At 38.9% G+C, this 21609-nt stretch overlaps 1 protein-coding gene across 2 annotated transcripts in view; it reads left to right on the top strand.

Annotated features, from left to right (window-relative positions):
* NIBAN1 (niban apoptosis regulator 1) overlaps nucleotides 1-21609 on the top strand; it is a 150930-nt gene that overhangs the window by 6923 nt on the left and 122398 nt on the right. Inside the window, exon 1 of one of the 2 annotated variants that reach the window (XM_023728122.1) lies at nucleotides 3077-3572. The exons of the other annotated variant lie outside the window; for it this stretch is intronic. Coding sequence (XP_023583890.1) covers nucleotides 3488-3572 — 85 coding nt within the window. The 5' untranslated portion in view covers nucleotides 3077-3487. Of the gene's footprint in view, nucleotides 1-3076; nucleotides 3573-21609 lie in introns of those variants that run through there. 2 annotated transcript variants of the gene reach the window in all.

Genomic DNA, 21609 nt, shown 5'->3' with positions numbered 1-21609 from the left:
TAATAGCTAATAATAAAATAGAACAATTATAACAATACGCTGTAATAAAAGTTTTGTGAATAATGGAGCAGAATGGCATAAGATTTCATCATGCTATGTACTCATTTAACATTTTCTTTTTTTTGAGAAGGGGATTGTTCCCTGTTTAATCTGCCAATTTGGCCATGCTTAAGGTTGAAGTCTACTGCCATATCAAGGGCATGAACACAACTAGTAGCTTCTTAAAGGCAGCCTACCTCTGGAGGAGTGGCATGTGGGAACACAGTGTCCAAAGCGTAAGCCCTAGAAGCTAGCAGTTTCTAATTTTAATTAAAATACATGTACTGTGAGTGTTTCACAAAATATACAGTGTGAATTATGACAGTGACTTTTAATCTCCTACACAGAAATTTTAATTTTTTTGTCGGTAAAGCTTTGTCAAGCCAAGAAACATGGCACATACAACAACTTGCATTGCGAAATGGGAAATAAAGTCAAAAGTGAAGAGAAAAGAATAATGGAAAGGACAAACAAACTAATAAAGGAGTATAGTACATCTGTTAGAGTCTGTTTAAAACGCTTCGGTAAAATGTAGGGTATGTAGGCTAAAATTCTAAGTTCCAAACTAAAAAGAACACACACAACTGAACAAATCCAAAATGTAATACAGATCTTCCCTTTGAAACTGGAAAATTCATTTTAAAAAGAGACTAACAAGTTGCTGCCAATGAGAAAATGCAAGCCAGCTTTTAAAAGTGCCCTTTTTTTGGTACACATGTTATTTTCTCACTTAGAAGAGAGAATAAAAGGTTTAGAAATATGAAAGCAATTAATACAGTTTTGCAAATTGCAAAGTATCAGACCCAAAGAAGTTTATATTTCTATGCTTGATGTTATTTGGAATGAATCTATAGGATTAGAATAAATTAATAGTTTTACTGGGAGCCCCGAAGGGATTAAGAAAAAAATTCATAGTCTGAAGAAATTTTGGAAGAAGAGTAAATGTCTCTATGCCAACCCATGCAGATTTTTTTAAATTTTTTTCTAAAAAACGTCTGTTTAAAAATAAAATAGGTTCAGAAAACCACACAAAATAAATGCACAGATTAGTGAATCATTATAAGGCAGATATCCTTGTAACCATCACCCAGGTCAACAAATAAAACTTCACCTGCTAGTCCAGAAGTTTCCATGTGTCCCATCCCAATCCTACACCCCTTTGTCTCTCCAAAAATAACCATTAAAGTGGTGGTTACTTGCCAGTTATCTATTGCTGCCTAACAAACTACTCCAAAAGATCCCATTGGCATATCAGCCCTATAGGACAGAGTAGAAGTGCCCCATAGGGTTTCCAAGGCTGTAATCTTTAAGTAAGCGGACTGCCACATCTTTCTCTCATAGAGCAGCTGGTGGGTTCGAACTACCGACCTTTCGGTTAGTGGCCAAGTGCTTAACCCCTGCACCACCAGGGCTCCCTTTCCAAGAGATAGTGGCTCTTAGAACAACTGTTTGCTCACAATTGTGCTATTTAAGCCAGGTTCAGCTGGGAAGTTCTACTTCTCATTTTTGCTGGTAGTCATTCCTGTGGCTGCATTCTTGTGGCCTGTTGGCTGGTGGCTGGACTCAGCTGGGAAGACTTTCTCCTGTCCAGGTGGTCTGTCCAGTAGGTTAGCTGGACTTCTTAGTATGGTTTTCAAAATTGCAAAAGCAGAACCTTCCAGGGCTTCTTATAGCTCGGGCCTGGAATGGCATAGCCTTACTCTACCACGTTCTATTGGCTAAAGCAAGTTCCAGGGCTAGCCCAGATTCAATGGAGGGACTACACAGAGGAGTGAATACCATAAAGTGTGGTTCATTGTGGGTCATCACTGCGATGGACTATCACACCACTAATCCCTGGATTAGTCTAAAATGTATACCTGATATAATTCCAGAAACTTCAGCCTTATAAAGGAAAATACGGAGAGGGACCAGCCTTTGGCAAAAGGAGATCTGAGAAGAAATAAAGCAGGTTAATAGGCTCCAGACAACTTATGGGGGTACAAAAGTATCTAACCATGGGCACTGGTGGAGCAGGTATAGGGAAAATGAGAAATCTTCAATACCCTGGATGCCGGAGAAGAAAGGGATAGGCAAGGAGAGTCCAAACAAAGCTCACCTGTCTCACTGATTTGAGGAGACAAAGATGGGAATTTGGGGAGGCCAAGGCACCTAGAATTTGCAGGCCAGATTAGTGGAGAGGAAGGGGCTGCCCAAAGAAATCTGGAGATCTGCAGAGCCATTGGCCCATTGCCGTCGAGTTGATTCCAACTCATGGTGACCACATGTGTGTCAGAGTAGAACGGTGCTCCATAGGGTTTTCAATGGCTGATTTTTCAGAAATAGATTGCTGGCCTTTCTTCTGAGGCGCCTCTGGGTGGACTCAAAGTGCTAACCTTTTGGTTAGCAGCCGAGCGTGTTAACCGTTTGCACCACCCAGGGACTCTGCAGATCAGTCCCCTTGAATGCTTAACTGCATACTGATCTGCATCTGCATGGGTGAAACTCTGTGAGACAGGGAAAGAACCACCTGAAAGGAGTAGACCAGACAGTTCCTGGAGCTCACACAGAGCTGGGAACAGTTTACATTCCCATCATCCAGAGTAGAGAGACCTTGTAATACACAGGACATTAACTGGGTAGAGTCCTCAGTAGTAGTGAGCAGAAATTAGCCCTAGTCTAAAGGCTGCTCTGGACCCACTCTAATAAATTTAAAAGCAAACCTCAAGAGGATCAAACTGATCCCAAGTAACTTAACTACGTACCAGAGCAAAGTCCAACATTCTTTACAGAAATACAACAGAATACACATTCAACAATATAAAATTCACAATATCTGACATCCAATCAAAAATTACCAGGCAAATGAAGAAGCAGGGAAATATGATCCATAACTAGGAGAAAAAAAAATCAATCAATAGAAACAGACCCAAGAATTACAGAGATGATGAAATCAGCAAACAAGGATGTTAAAACAGTTATTATAAATATGCTGTACATGGTAAAGTCTGTCAGTTTATTGTACTGTGGTGGCTTGCGTGTTGCTATGATGCTGGAAGCTATGCCACCAGTATTTCAAATACTAGTAGGGTCTCACGCATAGCGGACAGGTTTCAGGGGAACTTCGAGACTAAGGCAGACTAAGAAAGTTAAATGTCGATCAACTTCTGAAAGTTTGCCAATGAAAATCTTATGGATCACATCAGAATATTGTCCAGCAAGACTCAAACATGCCACAGATCGTGAAGATGGTGCAAGACTGGGCAGTGTTTTGTTCTGTTGTATATGGGGTCGCTATAGGATGGCAAATGACAACAACAACATATGCTAAAGTAGAGGAGAGAAATGGAAGATATAAAAAAGAATTCTAGTTTCCAGTCTTTAGGAAAGAGCAATATGACTGCTTTTGAAGCCTGTTGGATCATCTGGGGAGACTGTAGCTATACTGACTTACCAAAATTCTCAATAGATGTGGAAGAGGAACAGAGCTGCCTGCAGAGAGTTGTATATGCACGAGGAGCAGTTGAGATGGGGCTGGTCAGGGGCCAGGACAGGTGAGTAGGGTTAATTCAGAAATTAAGGGCAATGGTGGATGCTCTTTCAAAAGGACATCATTAGTAGTGGTCGTGTGCCTTTTACCTCTGGGGCTCACACAAAGCAAGTAGCAATTTCCATGATTAGCTCAAAAGAATTGAGAGTTTTCTCCAAATTTGAACTGAACGTGTTTATTTAAAAAATTATTTCCTATGTAAGTCATGCTGAATGAGTTTGATAGATATGCCTGAATAATTGCCTAAACCAAACACACAGGCTTAGAGTTAGAATAAAGATAAATTTTATTAACAACAATGGCAAACGTGTAATATCTGGAGTGTAAATATTTAAAACGGTTTGGCTAGATCAAAGTATTAAATGAGTAACATTAATTAAAATGTACTGTTTATACTTAAAGTAAGTAAGAATTTTAGAGTATGACTAAGACCTGTGCATATCAACTGAGATGTCAGCTCTTAATTAAAAGTGATAACTCTTGGTTTGATAAAAGATAATAATAATGACAACAGTAAAAGCTGACATTTATTGAAGGCCTACTATGTATTTGTCTATGTGCCTGAGACAAGTAAATGTCTCAGAGAAAAGATAACAGGATATCAAATATTCTTCCAGAAATTCCAAGTCTTGTCTACATAGCTTTTATTTTTTTTTTTTAACAGAAGGGTGTAGTATCAGCTTGATAGGATTCGAACAGTGACTGAAGAGAGGTATTCTAGCCACCTTAAATGAGCTGACCATGAGTTGGGATTTACTTCCTGGTATAAGTTGAAATTAAACCTTTGGTGTCATGTCTTAATTCTAAATAATTTGGCTATTTTTTTTTCTTTTTTTGTTAATTGTGGTAAAATATACAGGCATTATAAAACATTTGACAATTCAGCAATTTTTACATGTGCATGTTAATCATGTTGAGCAACCATCTTTAGTATCCTTTTTGATTTGGCTGTTTTTGAAGTGAAGGTTTTTAGTGAATGAGATGGTAGATTATAAATAACTAAAAATAGAAATTAAAATTCATCTGAATGTTAGCAAAAAATAATATGGAACTTAACAAATAAGGAAAGCAGGCATAGTAGGTCACTTTAAGTAAATTTTCAATAAAATGATATCTTTATTATAAAAGAAAATATTTCTATTTTGGAAACAAGGCATAAAAGGCTAATAAAAACAAAACAAACAAAAAAACAAAAACAAACCAAAGCCACTGCCATCGAGTTAATTCTGATTCATAGTGACCTTAAAGGACAGAGTAGAACTGCTCCATAGGGTTTCCAAGGCTGTAAATCTTTATGGAAGCAGACTGCCACATCTTTCCCCTGCTGAGCGGCTGATGTGTTTGAACTGCCAACCTTTCATTTAGCATCTGAACACTTTAACCAGTGCACCACCAGGGCTTCTCTTGGTGAATAAATAGAGCTCTTAAATTTGAAAAACAGGCATGATAGTCTGCTGAGTGCTTGCTGATTCTGAAGCTGGATTCTCTAGATTTTGGATCTGTCATCTGGCTGCCTTTGGTTTCTTATATGTAAAATGGGGACAGCAGTAATACCCAGTGAGGTAAAAGGAGTCAGAAATGAAGGTAATGTAATTCTCAGATTTACCAATCCTACCATTATGCTAATCAATTTGTTTTTACTGTCAGTAACTGCAGCAGGCCTTTCCAGAGTAAATAATTGGCTTTTACACACTGCCGAATAATACCTATCTCACACATTTGTTCTGTAGACTAATTAATGTTTCAGAGTGTTTAAACACAATGCCTCTACAGAAGCAATGATATTATAGTGTATTGGGACATTCTAGTAATTAGTACTAATTAGATTCTTTTCAACAGCTTGTTGAATTTACAAATTACTGCTTCTAAGGTATTCTGCTTTATTCATTATGAAAAAGTCAAACAATGGTTTAAACGAAGCCTTTAAATAATTATTCTGTAGATTCTACACATACCTTTCCTCTTAAACCAGGGAAGGGCAGTATCAAGACACCTTTCTAGGCACTGTCATGGTGGGGAGCTCATTCCCAGTGATGTGCCAAGAGCCAGCTCACGCTAAACAGAAAACCAAACCCGACCCTATAGGCCAGAGTAGAACTGCCCCATAGGGTTTCCAAGGAGCTGCTGGTGGATTTGAACTGCTGACCTTTTGGTTAGCAGGCAATCTCTTAACCACTTGCCACCTGGCTGGCAGAAAAGAGCTGATTTTGCACATCCCTTGCGAACTCAGAGTTCTGTGACATCATGTTTGTAGCTTGAACTCAGCTATGGTGGGAGCTTGGTTTTTTGTTGGTGTTGTTTTAGAGACCTAGTTTACCACCACACCAATGTCAGTGCACTTCTTTTCAGCATGTGGAGTCTGGCCACAGTGGTGATCAATTGGCAGTGGTTTGAAGCGAGGTTTCAGTTGTACATTAGAATGAAAAAAACACCACTCAAATCTCAGTGGCTTCATTTATATCTCACTCATTACACAATCCAATATGATTTGGTGGAGAATAGGGAAGGGTTGGTTGTTGTAGTTAGTTGCTGTCGAGTTGGCTCTGACTCATAGTGACCCCATGTACAACAGAATGAAATGTTGCCCAGTCCTGTACTATCTTCACGATTGTTGGTATGCTCAATTCCACTGTTGTGGCCACTGTGTATTTTGAGTGTCTTTCGATCTAGGGGGCTCATCTTCCAGCATTATATTGAGCAATCTGTTGTGATTCATAGGGTTTTCATTTGGAAGTAGATTACCAAGCCTTTCTTCCTAACCTGTTTTAGTCTGGAAGCTCCGCTGAATCCTGTCTGTCATGGGTGACCCTTGTGAGATTTGAATACCTGTGGCATAGCTTCTAGCATCATAGCAACATGAAAACCACCACAGTGTGACAAATTGACAGACAGGTGGTAGATAGGGAGGGGAGAGGTCATTTAGAAATCTAGGCTCATTCCTTCTAATGCATTGTACCGTGGACCCCGTTGGCAATCTGGTGAAATCTATGGACCCCTTCTCAGAATAACATTTTAAAATGAAAAAAAAAAGAAAAATACACAGGATCATAAAAGAAACCAATTTTACTGAAATTCAGTTATCAAAATATTTTTTAAAAAATCTGTGATATAATAATATATGTGCTTCTTTACTAATGCACTAAGTGACAAGGTCTAGTGATAGGTCTAATAGCTACTGTAATTTTGAAGAAGTGCAATTCTTAGATACTGCAGCAATGAAATGTGATATGAAAATATCTGTGATCTCCATTGATGACAAAGTTGCTGGTACTGCTAAATTCTACCGTAATTTGTTGCCTACATTCATGATTGAAGGAAATGCTGAATTTGAGTTGAAGTTAATAAAAGTAAAGATGTAATTTTCCTGCATTTAACTTTTGGAGCTCCTGAAAACTGTCCACTTTACTTTTATTAACCTCCAACTCAAATAACCCCTGATCTAGTGGCTCCATTATTCCTGGGGCCACAAGTTTTTAACTGGATACTCTGCATGTGTCTGCAGATAAGGGAAGAGGGAGAGTGGAGGTTTATGCGGGAATATTTTACGGACTAGGTCTGGAGGTGGCATACATCGTTTCTGTCCAACCTTCCCATTTATACATGACACAGCCTCCTTTTGTATCTTTCCATTTGGCAATTCCCATCAAAAGTCCTATCCCTTTCTTTGTTGATCACTCTTCTCTTATATCTCCTTCAACATGTTGAACCTAACATTTTAATGAACAGCTTTTCTACTTTAAGCGGATTCTCACTTCGAAGGAAGGTTATACGTTTATCTTCACATAAGAAAAGTTCAAGCCCTCTGTCTTAGTTATCTAGTGCTGCTATAACAGAAATACCACAAGTGGATGGCCTTAAAAAACAGAAATTTATTCTTTCACAGTCTAGGAGGCTAGAAGTCCAAATTCAGGGTGATAGCTCCAGGGGAAGGTTTTCTCTCTGTTGGCTCTGGAGGAAGGTCCTTGTCATCAGTCTTCCCTTGGCCTAGGAGCGTCTCAACGCAGAGACCCTGTATCCAAAGGATGTGCTCTGCTCCTGGCACTACTTTCTTGGTGGTGTGAGGTCCCTCTGTCTCTCTGCTCACTTCTCTCTTTTATATCTTAAAAGAGATTAACTCAAGATACAACCTGATTTTGTAGATTGAGTCCTGCCTCATTAACATAACTACCTTTAATCCTGCCTCATTATCATCATAGAGGTAGGATTTACAACACATAGGAAAATCACATCAGATGACAAAATGGTGGACAATCACACAATACTGGGAATCATGGCCTAGCCAAGTTGACACATATTTTGGAGGGACACATTCAATCCATAACACCCTCTAAACCTGTGCTGTCCAATATGGTAGTCATTAGACATGTATGACCATTGAGCATTCAAATGTGGCTAGTCCAAGTTAAGATATGATGTAAGTGTAAAATGTACATTGGATTTTGAAAACTTAGTACAAAGAAAAGAATGTAAGCTCCCTCATTAATAGTATTTGATAGTGATTATATGTTGAAGGGATGCTATTTTGGTCACATTGGGTTAAATAAAATACATTAAAATAAATTTAATCTCTTTAAAACATTTTTTAAATGAGGCTACTAGGAAATTTAAAATTACATTTGAGGCTCACATTTGTGGCCCACTTGATATTTCTTTTAGACTGCTGCTCTAGAAAAAGATTCACAGACGGATAGTGCTGCAAGGGACCTTAGAGATAAGCATAGAATCCAATCCTTTTATTGTAATCCGAGAGGCTGAGCGAGCTGCCCTTGACCACATAACTAGTAATGGCAGATATAGGATTGGAACTGAGGTCTCCACACTCCTAATACAGGTATCCTTTTTGTGTCTGTTGTATCTCAACCAAACCACACTTAAAATCTTTAAGTTTAAATTTCCAGTCCAAACCAGAATATATTCTGATTTGAAATTATACGTGAGAACTTTGAAAAATGACAAGTCCTTTTTAATCTGATGTATTATTCAACCTCAGGTTTAAAACTCACATATAGCTTCCCCTTGCTACTGAAGGACTGTAGGCACAGGCAGGCAGATGGACTAGTTGGTACTTGACTCGCTCATGATACCAGATAAAAGAGGCCCTTGTGTAGAATTCTCTGCTCCTGCTCTCCTGCATTTCCTGTTGTTGGATGTTTAAGCTCCTAGAGAAATGCTAAGCTATTCATATCTCTTCTGTATTTTGTCTTAAAGGGATGGAAACGTGGAATCCTAATGCTTACCATGACTACCCCTTTCTCCCAGCCAGGAGGTGGCAGAGTTGATAGCAATAAAAAGAAAGAAATGATGGGCTTCATTTTCTTTTCTTGGCTCCCACTCTAGACTCTATGGCCAAATTTAAGAGGATGTCTGGAATCTTTACTGACCTTTTTGCCCCAGAATATTTTTTCCCACGGGTTTCCCCCTTTCCAATTCACTTTCCCTCTGTATGGCACCAGTTCCCATAGATTTAAAGAGGTTCACATTTGTGTCATTGTGTATTTAAATAAAATTTAAGATAAGGGCGTAGATTAAAAAAACCCTTATCTGAAATGATGTATTGTCAATACATCATTTTTTCTTTTCTTAGAAATATTAATTTTATTTTTGTTGTTGTTGAGAATATACACAGCAGAACATACACCAATTCAACAATTTCTACATGTACAATTCAGTGGAATTGATTATATTCTCCAAGTTGTGCAACCATTCATACCCTCCTTTTCCAAGTTGTTCCTCTCCATTAGCATAATCTCACTGCCCCCTCAGTTTTATGTCTAGCCTTTCAAGTTGCTGTTGTCAGTTTGATCCCATGTCACCTAGACTCTGGGATTGTCCCATTTTCTCTGAACTTGGATTCATCTTCATTTTCAGTGGACTCTAGAATTCTAAATTCTGAGAAAAGCCTTAAGGAATGTCTAGTGACCCAAGACACCTTTAGTGACTCACCTATTGACATGTTTCATGTTTTGACGTTTCCTCTCTTCTCTTCAAAATTATTATTCCGTACTTTTAAGAGAAACTCTGGGGTATGCCAAAACTAACTCCTTGGCTTATTTCAGATCATTCCAACTCTTGACATCAATGAATGTTTGAGAAAGGGAGTGCAAACTCTTAATGTCTCCATATGGTATTTATGAAAATACATGTTGTGATGTGTTGATAACCAAACCCAGAATTTCTCCAGTGATATATATTTTTTTTAATTTTGCCATGTTAATTGAAAGGAAAAAAAATATATACATATGACATAATTTGTAAATAAGACTGATTGAGATTTGTAATGAAACTTCCAGAGTGATATTTATAATATTTATAAAATGTCCGATTTTCAGAAGAGCAGACAAAATAAAATGAACTTACAGAGCAGATGAATCCTAGTAAAAATTCACCATAAAATGTTAACTGTGCAGCTTTTTTGATTTAATAGAGCACTCTGGTTAAACTTTAAAGCAGGAGGCAAACAATCCAAGTTCAGGTACTAGTCCCATTAGTTGCTAGTTAGGTGATCTGTTAAGCAGCCCTGGTGGTGCAGTGGTTAAGTGCTTGGCTGGCAACCAGAAGGTCGGTGGTTTGAATCCACCTGCAGATCTGCAGGAGAAAAGACCTGGCGATCTGCTCTTACAAAGATCGTAGCCTAGGAAAGCCTATGGGACATTTCTTCTCTGCTATATGGGGTCACTATGAGTCGGAATCTAATCTATGGCACACCACAACAACAGGCAACCTATTACAAGTTTTCTAACCCTACCCTAGCCTTGGTTTCTTCCACTGTAAAATGGGACTGACAGTATTGCCTCAGAAGGTGTGAGGATTCAGTGTGCTAATCTTTGTAAAGTATTTAGCACTGTGATAGGGACATGGGGTCTCAACAACTCTTAAGTGTTTTTATCATTTAAAATAATATACCTTTTTCATTCGAAAACCAAAGGTAAAGATTTTAAATAAAGTGTACATCAAATAAAATCTTTTCTCTCAAAATTTTTAGTCAATGTTGGATCCAGAACTGAACTTACATACATTTTCAATAACTTATGGAGTTGGGACTACAAGTTTCAAACTCAGTAGAAAGCATGGACTTCAGGGACAAGTACATGAAACTTGGTTCCAGAAGAACTTGTGTGAGTCCTGGCTCTAACACTTTTCACGTGACTTTCGGCTTGTCTTTAGGCCTTAGGTTTCTCGTTAAAAACCAAAAAACTACACCTATTGCTGTTGAGTCAGATCCAACTCATGGCGACCCTATGTGTGTCAAAGTAGAACTGTGCTCCGTAGGAGTTTCAATGGCTGATTTTTTGGAAGTAGATCTCCAGTCTTTTCTTCCAAGGCACCTCTGGGTAGACTGGAATCTCCAACCTTACAGTTAGCAGCTTAGTGCAAACCATTTGTCCCACCCAAGGACTCCTCTCATTAGTGAAACAGGTGGTTTAATTGATTGATAAAGTCCTTCCATAGTGACTTACTTAGTATGAATTTTATAAAGTTAATTTGTGGCATTTAGTTATGAACTTGGTTATCTAGTGCTGCTGTAGCAGAAATACCAAGTGGATGGCTTTAACAAACAGAAATTTATTCTCTCACAGTCTAGGAGGCTAGAAGTCCAAATTCAGGTGCCAGCTCCAGGGGAAGGCTTTCTTCTCAGTCAGCTCTGGAGGAAGGTCCTTGTCATCAATCCTCTCCTGGGTCTAGGAACTTCTCAGCTCAAGGACTCCAAGTCCAAAGGACACACTCTGCTCCTCATTCTTCTTGCTTGGTGGTAATAAGGTCCCTTTCCTCTCTGCTTGATTCTCTCTTTTATATCTCAAAAGAGATAGGCTCAAGATACAATCTAATCCGGTGGTTCAGTGGTTAAGAGTTCAGCTGCTATTCAAAAGGTTGGCAGTTTGAATCTACCAGCTGCTCCTTGGAAACCCCGTTGGGCAGTTCTACTCTGTCCTATAGGGTTGCTATGAGTAGGAATCGACTCACTGGCAGTGGGTTTGGTTTTTGGTTTTCATTAACATAACTACCTGTAATCCTGCCTCACTGACATCATAGAGGTTAGGATTTACAACACATAGGATAATCACATCAGATCACAAAATGGGGGACAACCACACAATAGTGGGGATCATGGCCTACCCAAGTTGACACACATTTTGGGGGATACAATTCACACAATTCAACTAACAACAGTCCTTAAGCCCTAAACTTCATGGAACACATCTATGTCTTATAGTGAGGTATTCACTGCATATAGTTTATTCTATCAAATAGAATATGCACTGCTCTATGATTTGGGGGAGCAAAACAGAATAAATCCTTGCTCTTGTGGGACTTACATCATGGAGGTGGTGATGGCAGGGAGAAATAAAATAAACAAATAATAAGATGGCATGTGGTGATAAGTTATGAAGAAACATAAGAGCAGGAAAAAGGAAAGACTGATGAGGGCTACTATTCCAGAGAAGGGATCAGGGAAGACTTCTCTGATATTTGACCGAAGTGCAAAAGTCGGATATAGGAATATTTGGGAGAGTACATTCCAGGTAGAGGGAATAGCAAGTTCAAAGGCTGTGAATTTGGAAAGGAGCATGGCTTGTCCTAGGAACAGCAAGAAGGCTGGTGTGGTTAGAGTGGAATGAGCAACGGTTACTGTGGGAGGAAGAAGGATAGAAAGGCGGGGGGGGGGGGTCACGTCACCTTGTAAGGACTTTAGCTTTTACTCTGAGTGAGATGGGTAGCCGTGGAGTGTTTTGAGCAGAAGAGTGACATAGTCTGATTTCTCCAACCGCTGTAGGAGAAGCAACGGAGGAGGCAGGGAGGTCAGTTGGGAAGATAGAGCTATAGTTTAGATCAGAAACTGTGGTGGCTTGAGCTAGGGAGTAGCTGGAGGTGATGAGAAGTGGGTGGGTTATGAGTACATTTTGAAGGTAGAGCTGACAGTACTTGCTGGGGTATGTGGGATATGAGAAAAAAAGTGGCTTCAAAGATAACTCCAAGGTTTCTGACCTGAGCAACAGAAAGAATGGAATTGCCACTTACTGAAACAAGAAAGACTGGGGAGCAACTTTGAGTGCAAAAATGAAGAGTTCATTTTTTGGACATGCAAGTTTGAGATCCAAGTGGAGATGTCAGGTAGGCAGATGGATGTCTTATCTAATAATTATCATTTGTTAAGCGAGACCCTTAATTACCTGCCAGGCACTGTGCTAAGAACTTTTACATATTACTTCATTTAAATCTTCACAGTAACTCTCTGAGATAGGTGCTGTTATCATCTTCATTTTACAGATGTCGAGACTGAGGCACAGAGAGATTGTCTGTGGTAAAGGCCACACATTGACGATTTTATGGATGGAGTTCTCCCTGACTCCAAAGCCCTGGGCCTAAATACAGTGTCACACAGTTATAGCCATGAGAGGAGGCGGCTTGACATTAGGATAGCTGCTGAATTCCTGCTCCCCCAAGGAGTTTGCTGCGTGGTTTTATATCAGATGCCTCAAATTCTTTTTGTCTTAATTCTCATGTACAGTCTTATGGATTGAATTGTGTTCCCTCTGCTGCTCCAATATGTATTGAAGTCCTGGCTTCTGTACCTGTGAATGTGATCCTGTTTGGAAATAGGGGTTTTCTTTTGTTATGTTGAGGGCATACCAGAGTTGGGTCCTGAACCTAATCACTTCTGAGTTAGAGCAGAATAGACACAGAAATATACACATGGCAAAGATGCCATATGAAGACAGACACATAGCAGATGCCATCTACAAGCCCAGGAATACCAAGGATTGCTGGTAGCTGCTAGAAGCTGAAATAGACAAAGATGAACCTTCCCCTAGAGCTACACCCTGAATTTGGACTTGTGACTTTCTAACGTGTAAGAAAATAAACTTCGGTTCTTTAAAGTCACCCACTTGGGGTTTATTTTTTTTTTATGGTAACTCTAGGTAACTAAGACAGACAGCTTGAAGGTTGTTGGATTCAGGTCAGAAAGATTGTTTACTACCTAATGCTAGTAAATGCTGATGACATATTTTTACAATATATTTTACTTCTGAGGATTACAAATAATTTTCAACACCAAATACTATAATTCAGAAGAGCAGTAAGACCTGTCATCTGATAAAATTATTGTTTTCGAAAGAAATAAGCTTGGATGCTGATCTGTGTCCATTATTGTGTTCTTTTGTGTCTGAGTTAGGCATTTTCCCATGAACTTTCATTTCCAGCATATCCTAATTTGAAACCAGTTTTTTATCTGTGATGCTACTGAGCCAGTGAGGTTTTTCCATCTATATTTCATGATAGCCTTTAGATGAACAACCAGAAGTAGAACCACAATGTTCTCGTTTGCATAAGCATCTCCCTGACAGGTCATCAGATATCTTTATTGTTGTTGGGTACTTTTCATGGGCTGCTGAAGGCATGCATAATCATCTCTAGCAATTCATCTTTTACCTAGTTTGATGGCCCCTGTTACACATCAGGAGAATGACAGAATGAAAAGGCAGTGTGTCCAGGGCCTGCCTGCCTAAGAATGTGGAATAAATTACAGAGGGGAATAAATTATATTAACTCCCTTTCTCATCATTGAGTTACCGTTTGTAAATTCCATTTCACTAGGCTAAACAATCCTTGATGGCCTGGGAAAAAAATCCTGTGCATTCTCATCAACAGGCCGAAATTCCTTGTTCAGTTTTAAGCTAAAAATGGTCATTCATGAGAGCATCTGTTTCCAAATTAATGAAGATTCCTTTGCACTTGGGTTGGGGGTGGGTGGGGTCCTTACCTTTATACCTGTTGTTTTTTAAAGATGTTTTTGAAGATAAAAGCAAATAATAATCATTATCTTGATAGAGTTATTTTAAATAAACACTTTATTGGAGCACTGGTAGAACAGTGGTTAAGAGCTCATCTGCTAACCAAAAGGTCAATGGTTTGAATCCACCAGCTGCTCCTTGGAAATCCTATGAGGCAGTTCTGCTCTGTCTTATAGGGTAGCATTTCTTAATTGCTTCTTTCTTGGCCTCCACTCATAATGATAATGGAGTAATGGCCATAGTGTTGGTGATGATGCTCTGTGCCTGGTGGGGCTGGTCTATGGCAAAGCAGGGACTCAAACCCAGTTTTACATAATTTTCTACAGATATTTTCAAGTGGACTTAATTCTGGCTTGTGATTTTACACTTAAATATGTGTCATTGATGCCCTATAGCATTGTCCTGGTTCAGTTCTGATGGTTATTCTAAAGAAAAACATTATATTATGAGGGTAATAGCTCCTTTGTTTTGAGAGGGAGGGTGCAGTGTGTTATTTCTTCATTTCAACTTACAGTTGGTCAGACAAGCCGAAAGAGGGCTTGGAAGGCAGTGTACGAGGGAAAGAGCCTAACAAGGAGTCAGAGAAGCCAGGGTTGGGTCCTGTTTGGGTGACCTTGCACAAGTTACATAACTTATCTGAGCCTTAGTTCTTTCTTGTGTAAAATGGAACTGTAACAACTAATTTCCATTTTGTTATAAGGGTTAGATGATGCATGTACTGTGTGCGATTCATAATAAGAACTCATTAAAGGGAAACTGGAGCTCTGGTCGCATAGTGGGTAAGTGCTACGGCTGCTAACCAAAAGGTCGGCAGTTCAAATCACCAGCCGCCGCTTGGAAGCCCAAGGGAGCAGTTCTACTCCGTCCTACAGGATCGCTATGGGTTGGAATTGACTCAATGGCAACAGGTTTGTTTGTTTTTAAAGGGAAACTACTCATGTTATTGTTATAGGTCCGTTTCTTTGAACAATAATCTAATTTCAAAAGAAAATAACTGAGGCAAATCCCTCATCACGTGTTTGGAGTTGAGTATATCCACAAATTTTAGAACAAAAATGAGGGAAAAATATTAAAAGCTATCACTTTTATTTAAATGTTTATGTGACAATTTATTCTAACTATAAAATTCCTACATAAAAATGAAGAAATATATAAAGAAAAAAATTATCCTTAATTTCTCAATTTGCTGTTACGTAGTATTATTTAGTCTATTCCTTTCTCTTCTCTCTCTTAATATTTCATATAAATATATTCAGACATTTAAAATGAAATTGGATCATACTGTGCATACAAGTCTGTGTGCTGCTACTCCATATTATATCACAAACAATTATCACTAAATATTCTTCTAAAACATGAATTATTGGCTATGGGAGATGTTGTTGTTAGGTGCTGTCGAGTTGGTTTTGACTCGTAGTGACCTCATTTGATACAGTAGAACTGTTCGTAAGTTTTTGTTTTTTTAAAAAATATTTTACTGTGTTTTATGTGAAAGTTTACATAGCAAAGTAGGTTCCCATTTAACAATTTTTATACAACTTGTTTCATGACATTCGTTACATTTTTCACAATATGTCAACATTCTTGTTATTTCCATTCTTTTTGTTTTGTTTCTATTAATCTAGCTTCCTTTCCCTGCCCCTCCTTAGCTTCTCATCTTTGTTTTAGGGTAAATGTTGACTGTTTGGTCTCATATAGTTGATTATTTAATGGAGCACAGTATTCACAGGTGCTGTTGTTTATTTTATAAGCCAATTATTGTTTGGATGAAAGGTGACCGCTGGGAGTGGCTTCAGTTCCAAGTTCAAAGAGTATTTTAGGCAATAGTGTCTGGGGTTCTTCTAGTCTCTATCAGTTCAGTAAGTCTGGCCTTTTCTAGGAATTTGAATTTTGTTCTACATTTTTCTCCCTTTCTGTCTGGGACCTTCTATTGTGTTCGTGGTCAGAACGAATGGTCGGCAGTGGTAGCCAGGCACCATCTAGTTATTCTGGTCTCAGGCTAGATGAGGCTGTGGCTTATATGGGCCATTAGTCTTGTAGAGTAGTTTCTTCTTTGAGTTTTTGGTTTCCTTCATTCCCTTTTGTTCCAGACAAGTAGAGACCAATAGTTGTATCTTAGATGGCTGCCCACAAGCTTCTAAGACCCCAGACACTACTCACCAAACTAGGATGTAGAACATTATCTTTACCCCATAAGGTTTTCTAGGCTGTGATCTTTATGGGAGCAGATCACCAGGTCTTTTTCCCGTGGAGGTGCTGCGTGGGTTCAAACCGCCAACCTTTCGGTTAGCAGCCGAGTGCTTAACTGTTGCCCACCAGCGCTCCTTTTGTCTGAGGTGCTAGCTTCTGTATATCCAATAATTTATTTACTCATTCTCCTCTTGTTGGATGTTTAGGTCATTTTCAAATTTTCGTTACTATAAGTAACATTTTAGTGAGCATTCTAAAGTATAAATGTTTATGTTCATCTCTATTTTATTAGAATTGCTGCTAGGTATCAAAGAATGTGAACACTTTTTTTAAGTTATGATGTTAAAAAGAAAGGCAAAATAGATGCATAATATATCAGCCACATGGAATTTCTGAACCTCCTGGAACACAGTGATAATAAGATACTAAGAGTCTGAGCTCTTAGTAGTGGAAGTTTTATTTATTTTCCTGCCCCCTTTGCATTCCATGACCTCTGTCCTTGTATGCACAGTATGATCCAATTGTGAGTTGAATGAATGGGTAAATGAATAAATATTTGCTTTGAACAGGAGTTAGTCGAATCTATACCTCTTTTAGAGAGATATGTACCTGAATTAGCCCTTACTGTGTACCATATATAAGGAGCCCTGGTGGTGTAGTGGTTAAGCACTTGGCTGCTAACTGAAAGGTTGTCCGTTCGAACCCATCAGCTGCTCTGCTGGAGGAGGATTTGGCAGTCTGCTTCTGTAAAGATTACAGCCTTGGAAACAGCAGTTCTACTCTGCCCCATAGGGTCACTATGAATAGGACTCCGCAGAACAGGTTTTTTTTTTTTTGAATGTACCATATATTCATTCTTAAGAATCTCTTGGAAAAAAAATTTCATAACTTTATTTAATAATGATTATTCTATTTGACAGTTCTTATTCTAAGGATTCTTTTATTCTTATATATTCTTGAATATCCTTATTGTGCTTATCTGGGAGTAGTTTGAATAAGAAAATAATCTGAGAGTTCTTTTTCCATCCCCATTATTTTTCTACTTCACCTCTATTTGGGGCATTAGTGTACTTCTCATAGCTTAAGGAGATTATGGCATAGAATGAAGATCACTTGCTTGCCCCGTTGGAAAGGAATTTAAAGGTCATTTGACTCAACCATCCATCTCATGCTTAAAAGCCCTCACTAAACAGGTGAACAGCTTCTGACACATCCAGTAACAAGAAACTCACTATCTCCTAAAGCCACCCAATCCGTACTTGGATTCTGTTAGTGTGTTGTGTCAGGATTAAATTATTCCTAGTTTCCACCCCTGCCTCTTGGCTCACACTTAGCTCCTGCCACCCTCTGCCACTCCCTCTTGCTCAGGCCCAGCCACATCTCCCTGGTCTTCAGCCCCTGATTAGCATCCAGGTTCCTGTCCATATAGGAAGGGAACTCAACCTGTAAGGATCTGGGATTCCAACCCAGGTCTCTCTGGTCAAAGCCAGACCTTTTTTTACACAGCACCGTACATTCATAGCATCACCCTCCATAACCAATGCGTTTAGTCTGTTTAAGCTTCCTAAACTCGTCCATTTCCAAGAGCTGCCACACTTTTACAAAGACCTCAAGTGCCTTGACTACAAGTCATTTGATCCAACAGGAAGCAAGGCAGGAGAAACAATGCACTTCTTTGTCGTGAACTCAAACGTCCTCTTTAGGTGATTTCTCCTTCCTTCTTGTATCAGATTTTCTTTGATGAAAATTGAAGAGTGGAGAACAAGTGCTGTGCTCACCCCTCCCCCCACCAATAGCAGTCTTTCTGATTTTGATCCTGCTTTTTAAAAGAATTGCCTCTATTATTTCTTCACTAAGTTTGATACTGGCTTTTGGTTTTAAACAGATACTATTTATGATCTATTTCTCTTTTCATTATCAATTTTCAAACCATTCCCCTAATATTGGCTCCATAATCTTTCTTGGTATTAAAATCTGAATTCGTTTTTCCTCTTTTTTTTTTTTCAGAATCAGATCCACATTTGTCCATTCAACTCTTCCAGCATCTCTACTAGTTGACATCAGTGTAGCAATCTTATTTGTGAATTTTCTTGGTACACTGGACTGTACTTATTTTATAGCATCCCAGTGCTCACTTTGAAACCTCTTTCTGGTGGCGCAATGGTTAAGGGCTCAGGCTGCTAACCAAAAGGTCAGCAGTTCGAATCCACCAGCCGCTCCTTGGAAACCCTATGGGGCAGTTCTGTTCTGTCCTATAGGGTCTCTATGAGTTGGAATTGACTCGATGGCAATTTTTTTTTTCTTTTTTACCAATCTTGGGCTTTCTTTTTCTCCTACCATATTTAGTCTACTATTTGAACTCCAAAAATCATTATTTCTGAAAGAGAAGACAGGAACAAAAGTAATAGTGGTATAGCCCTCCTTTCTCTTTGTTATTCCAGCAACATTATATCATTGGCCCCACACATCTGACTTATCTCTTCCTGGTATTCCTTTTTATTCCTAACATAACTAAAAGAGAACGTTTGTTAGTCTCATAAACTAGAGGTCTCAATCTATCTGTCACTATTTGGAGGGCCCCAGCACTCTCTTACATTCATTCATGGGGGTTCTTCTTTCTATTTTTTATCACAACCTTTTTGAAATTTGAGGTCATGATAGAACTATTTAGGAATCCTTATCTTTTTTTCCTTGGAAGAATCATCTGTGATTGCGTAGACATAATTGCAGACTGTGTGGACAGATAGGTGCCACTCAACTGTCTTTCAGAGTCTCTTGCCCCAGAGCCATGGCTGTTTTTGCCAGGCCTTTTGAGGTCTGCCTTCCTCAAATTCGGGTTTTATCATCATGTTTTCAACCACCCCCTGCTTGACTATTACAAATGTCAGGATGGAAGCCTCTTATCTGTTGCCATTGAAATGGAGTTGGACAATTAATCAAAACAGTTAAGTAATATATGTACCTTGAATATTTTATTTCAACTTAAAATATATTAATAAAACAAATATATTCATTCACCACTCTTTTGACATAGGGCTAAAGTCTTTTCTTTGAGTTGATTGGAGTTCCATGTTGTCATTTTTACATTTATGATGTTAAGTTTTTATTTTTTTTTTAAGCTAGGCAGGATTTTGTAAAGAAATCTGACCACAGAATCCATCTAGATCTTTATTTTTTTCATTTTAAACTTTTTAAGTAATGTTTACAGTTGTCTTGCCTACACTTAATTTAATAACAATTCTTTTTAGTAACTGATTTTCAGTACTCCCTAAAACACTGAACTTAGTTTTCATAGAAACATCAATGCTCCTCTTTTTGCACTAACATTTAGTCAATTTATGTAGCATTTAATTTAAATAACCACAATATTCAGTACAACTGACATGAATAGGTTTAGAAGGAAACACAACAAACTCTTGATAAGCACACAACTTGGCAGATGGAACAGAAGTACTAGAGAGTAGGCTACCGACCTTGAGCCTTGGATCCTTTGGGCAACAGCAAGTACAGTATAAGTTAGCGAAAAGCCTTGGGTGAGTGGAGGATGGTCAAGCGGGCTTTTGTTCTATGCTATAATTACATCATTGCTTTCACTCAAGGTCCATTGTTTTACCTCACCACCTGGTATCTCTTTGCTCAGAATTAGATCCAAGTAGCAGTTCCCCTGGTCACTTCCTCTTTCCATAGAGAAATGAAGTTGCTATCTAATCCAGTAACTTGACAGTCATTCTGCTTTTAGTTTAGAGTCTTAAGTCCAGTGTTTGCATAGTTGAAGTTTCCCATCCCAACCGTTTTGTGCCTCTGGGCCAGCATTATAAACTAAATTAGAAACCCAAAAAACCAAACTCGTTGCTGTCAAGTTGATTCTGACTCGTAGTTACTCTATAGGACAGAGTAGAACTGCCCCATAGGGTTTCCAAGGAGCAGCTGGTGGCTTGAAACTGCCAACCTTTTGGTTAGCAGCCATAGCTCTTAACCACTACACCATCAAGGCTCCGAAATTAGGAACAAGTCATCCCTTTTTTCCTGTTTGGCCAGATAGTCCGTTAACATATATTTCATCAACAATACGATTTTTTTCCCTCTCATTTAGTCCTCATTCAAATATTTCTCCTTCATCGTTACCACCTAGGTTCATGGATTTCCTCACAGGTGGTAGGTAATATTTCCTTACCTCTCTTCCTTACAGGTAATTCTTTGGAATACTACCAAATCCCACCAACTACTGTAAGATTGTATATACCATCTTATTCTCAAGTTCCCATCCTCTGTACTGGTCCCATACAATTATGATATCCTTCAGAGCATCAATTTGGAAAATTTCCCCAATTGTTTTCTTCTAGGTATCTCATGGTTTCTCCTGCACTGTTCCTCTTTTTCCCAGGACATGCCTGCAGACTTTTATGGTAACTGGTTTGATGGATTTATCTGAGCATTGCTTTCTCTTGTCTTCCATATTCAGTTTAAAGGACACCTAATACTTTCCAGGGCTTTATTACCTATCTTGATGGAACATACTCCAACCCTACCCAAAGTCTATCATTGCAGTACCTAAAGGCATCAAACAGACATTGACATCATATTTGCTAATCACCTTTTCTTAGTTAGCTGTTCACTTCCCTAGTCATTCTCTCTTTTCCAAAGTCCTAACTACTGGGAGGAAGAGGCTACAAGGACCCAACCTGTGCCCCTAGGTCTTTCAGTTTCCAGCCCATGACTTTTTAGGTGCTAACAATGCCCCCTTTGTTGGCTAGCGGTGTTGTTCATTACCATGAAGATCCAAGGACTAAACCATCGGCTTAGTATGGTTCATACCAGGTGCTGTCGAGTTGACTGACTCATGGTGATCCCATGTGTGCCAGAATAGAACTGTGCTTCATAGGGTTTTCAGAGAGCTTATTTTTTGGAAGTAGCTTGTCAGGCCTGTCTTCCAAAGCGCCTCTGGGTGGACTTGAACCTCCAGCTTTTTGGTTAGCAGCCAAGTGAGTTAATTGTTGCACCACGCAGGAACTCCAAGTATGTCTTAGTAGACTATTATATTCTAGAACTAAGCATCAG

This window comes from Trichechus manatus, unplaced genomic scaffold (genome assembly GCF_000243295.1).
Source record: "Trichechus manatus latirostris isolate Lorelei unplaced genomic scaffold, TriManLat1.0 scaffold00021, whole genome shotgun sequence".
NCBI lineage: Eukaryota > Metazoa > Chordata > Mammalia > Sirenia > Trichechidae > Trichechus > Trichechus manatus.
This window is presented reverse-complemented; position numbering and strand designations above follow the sequence as displayed.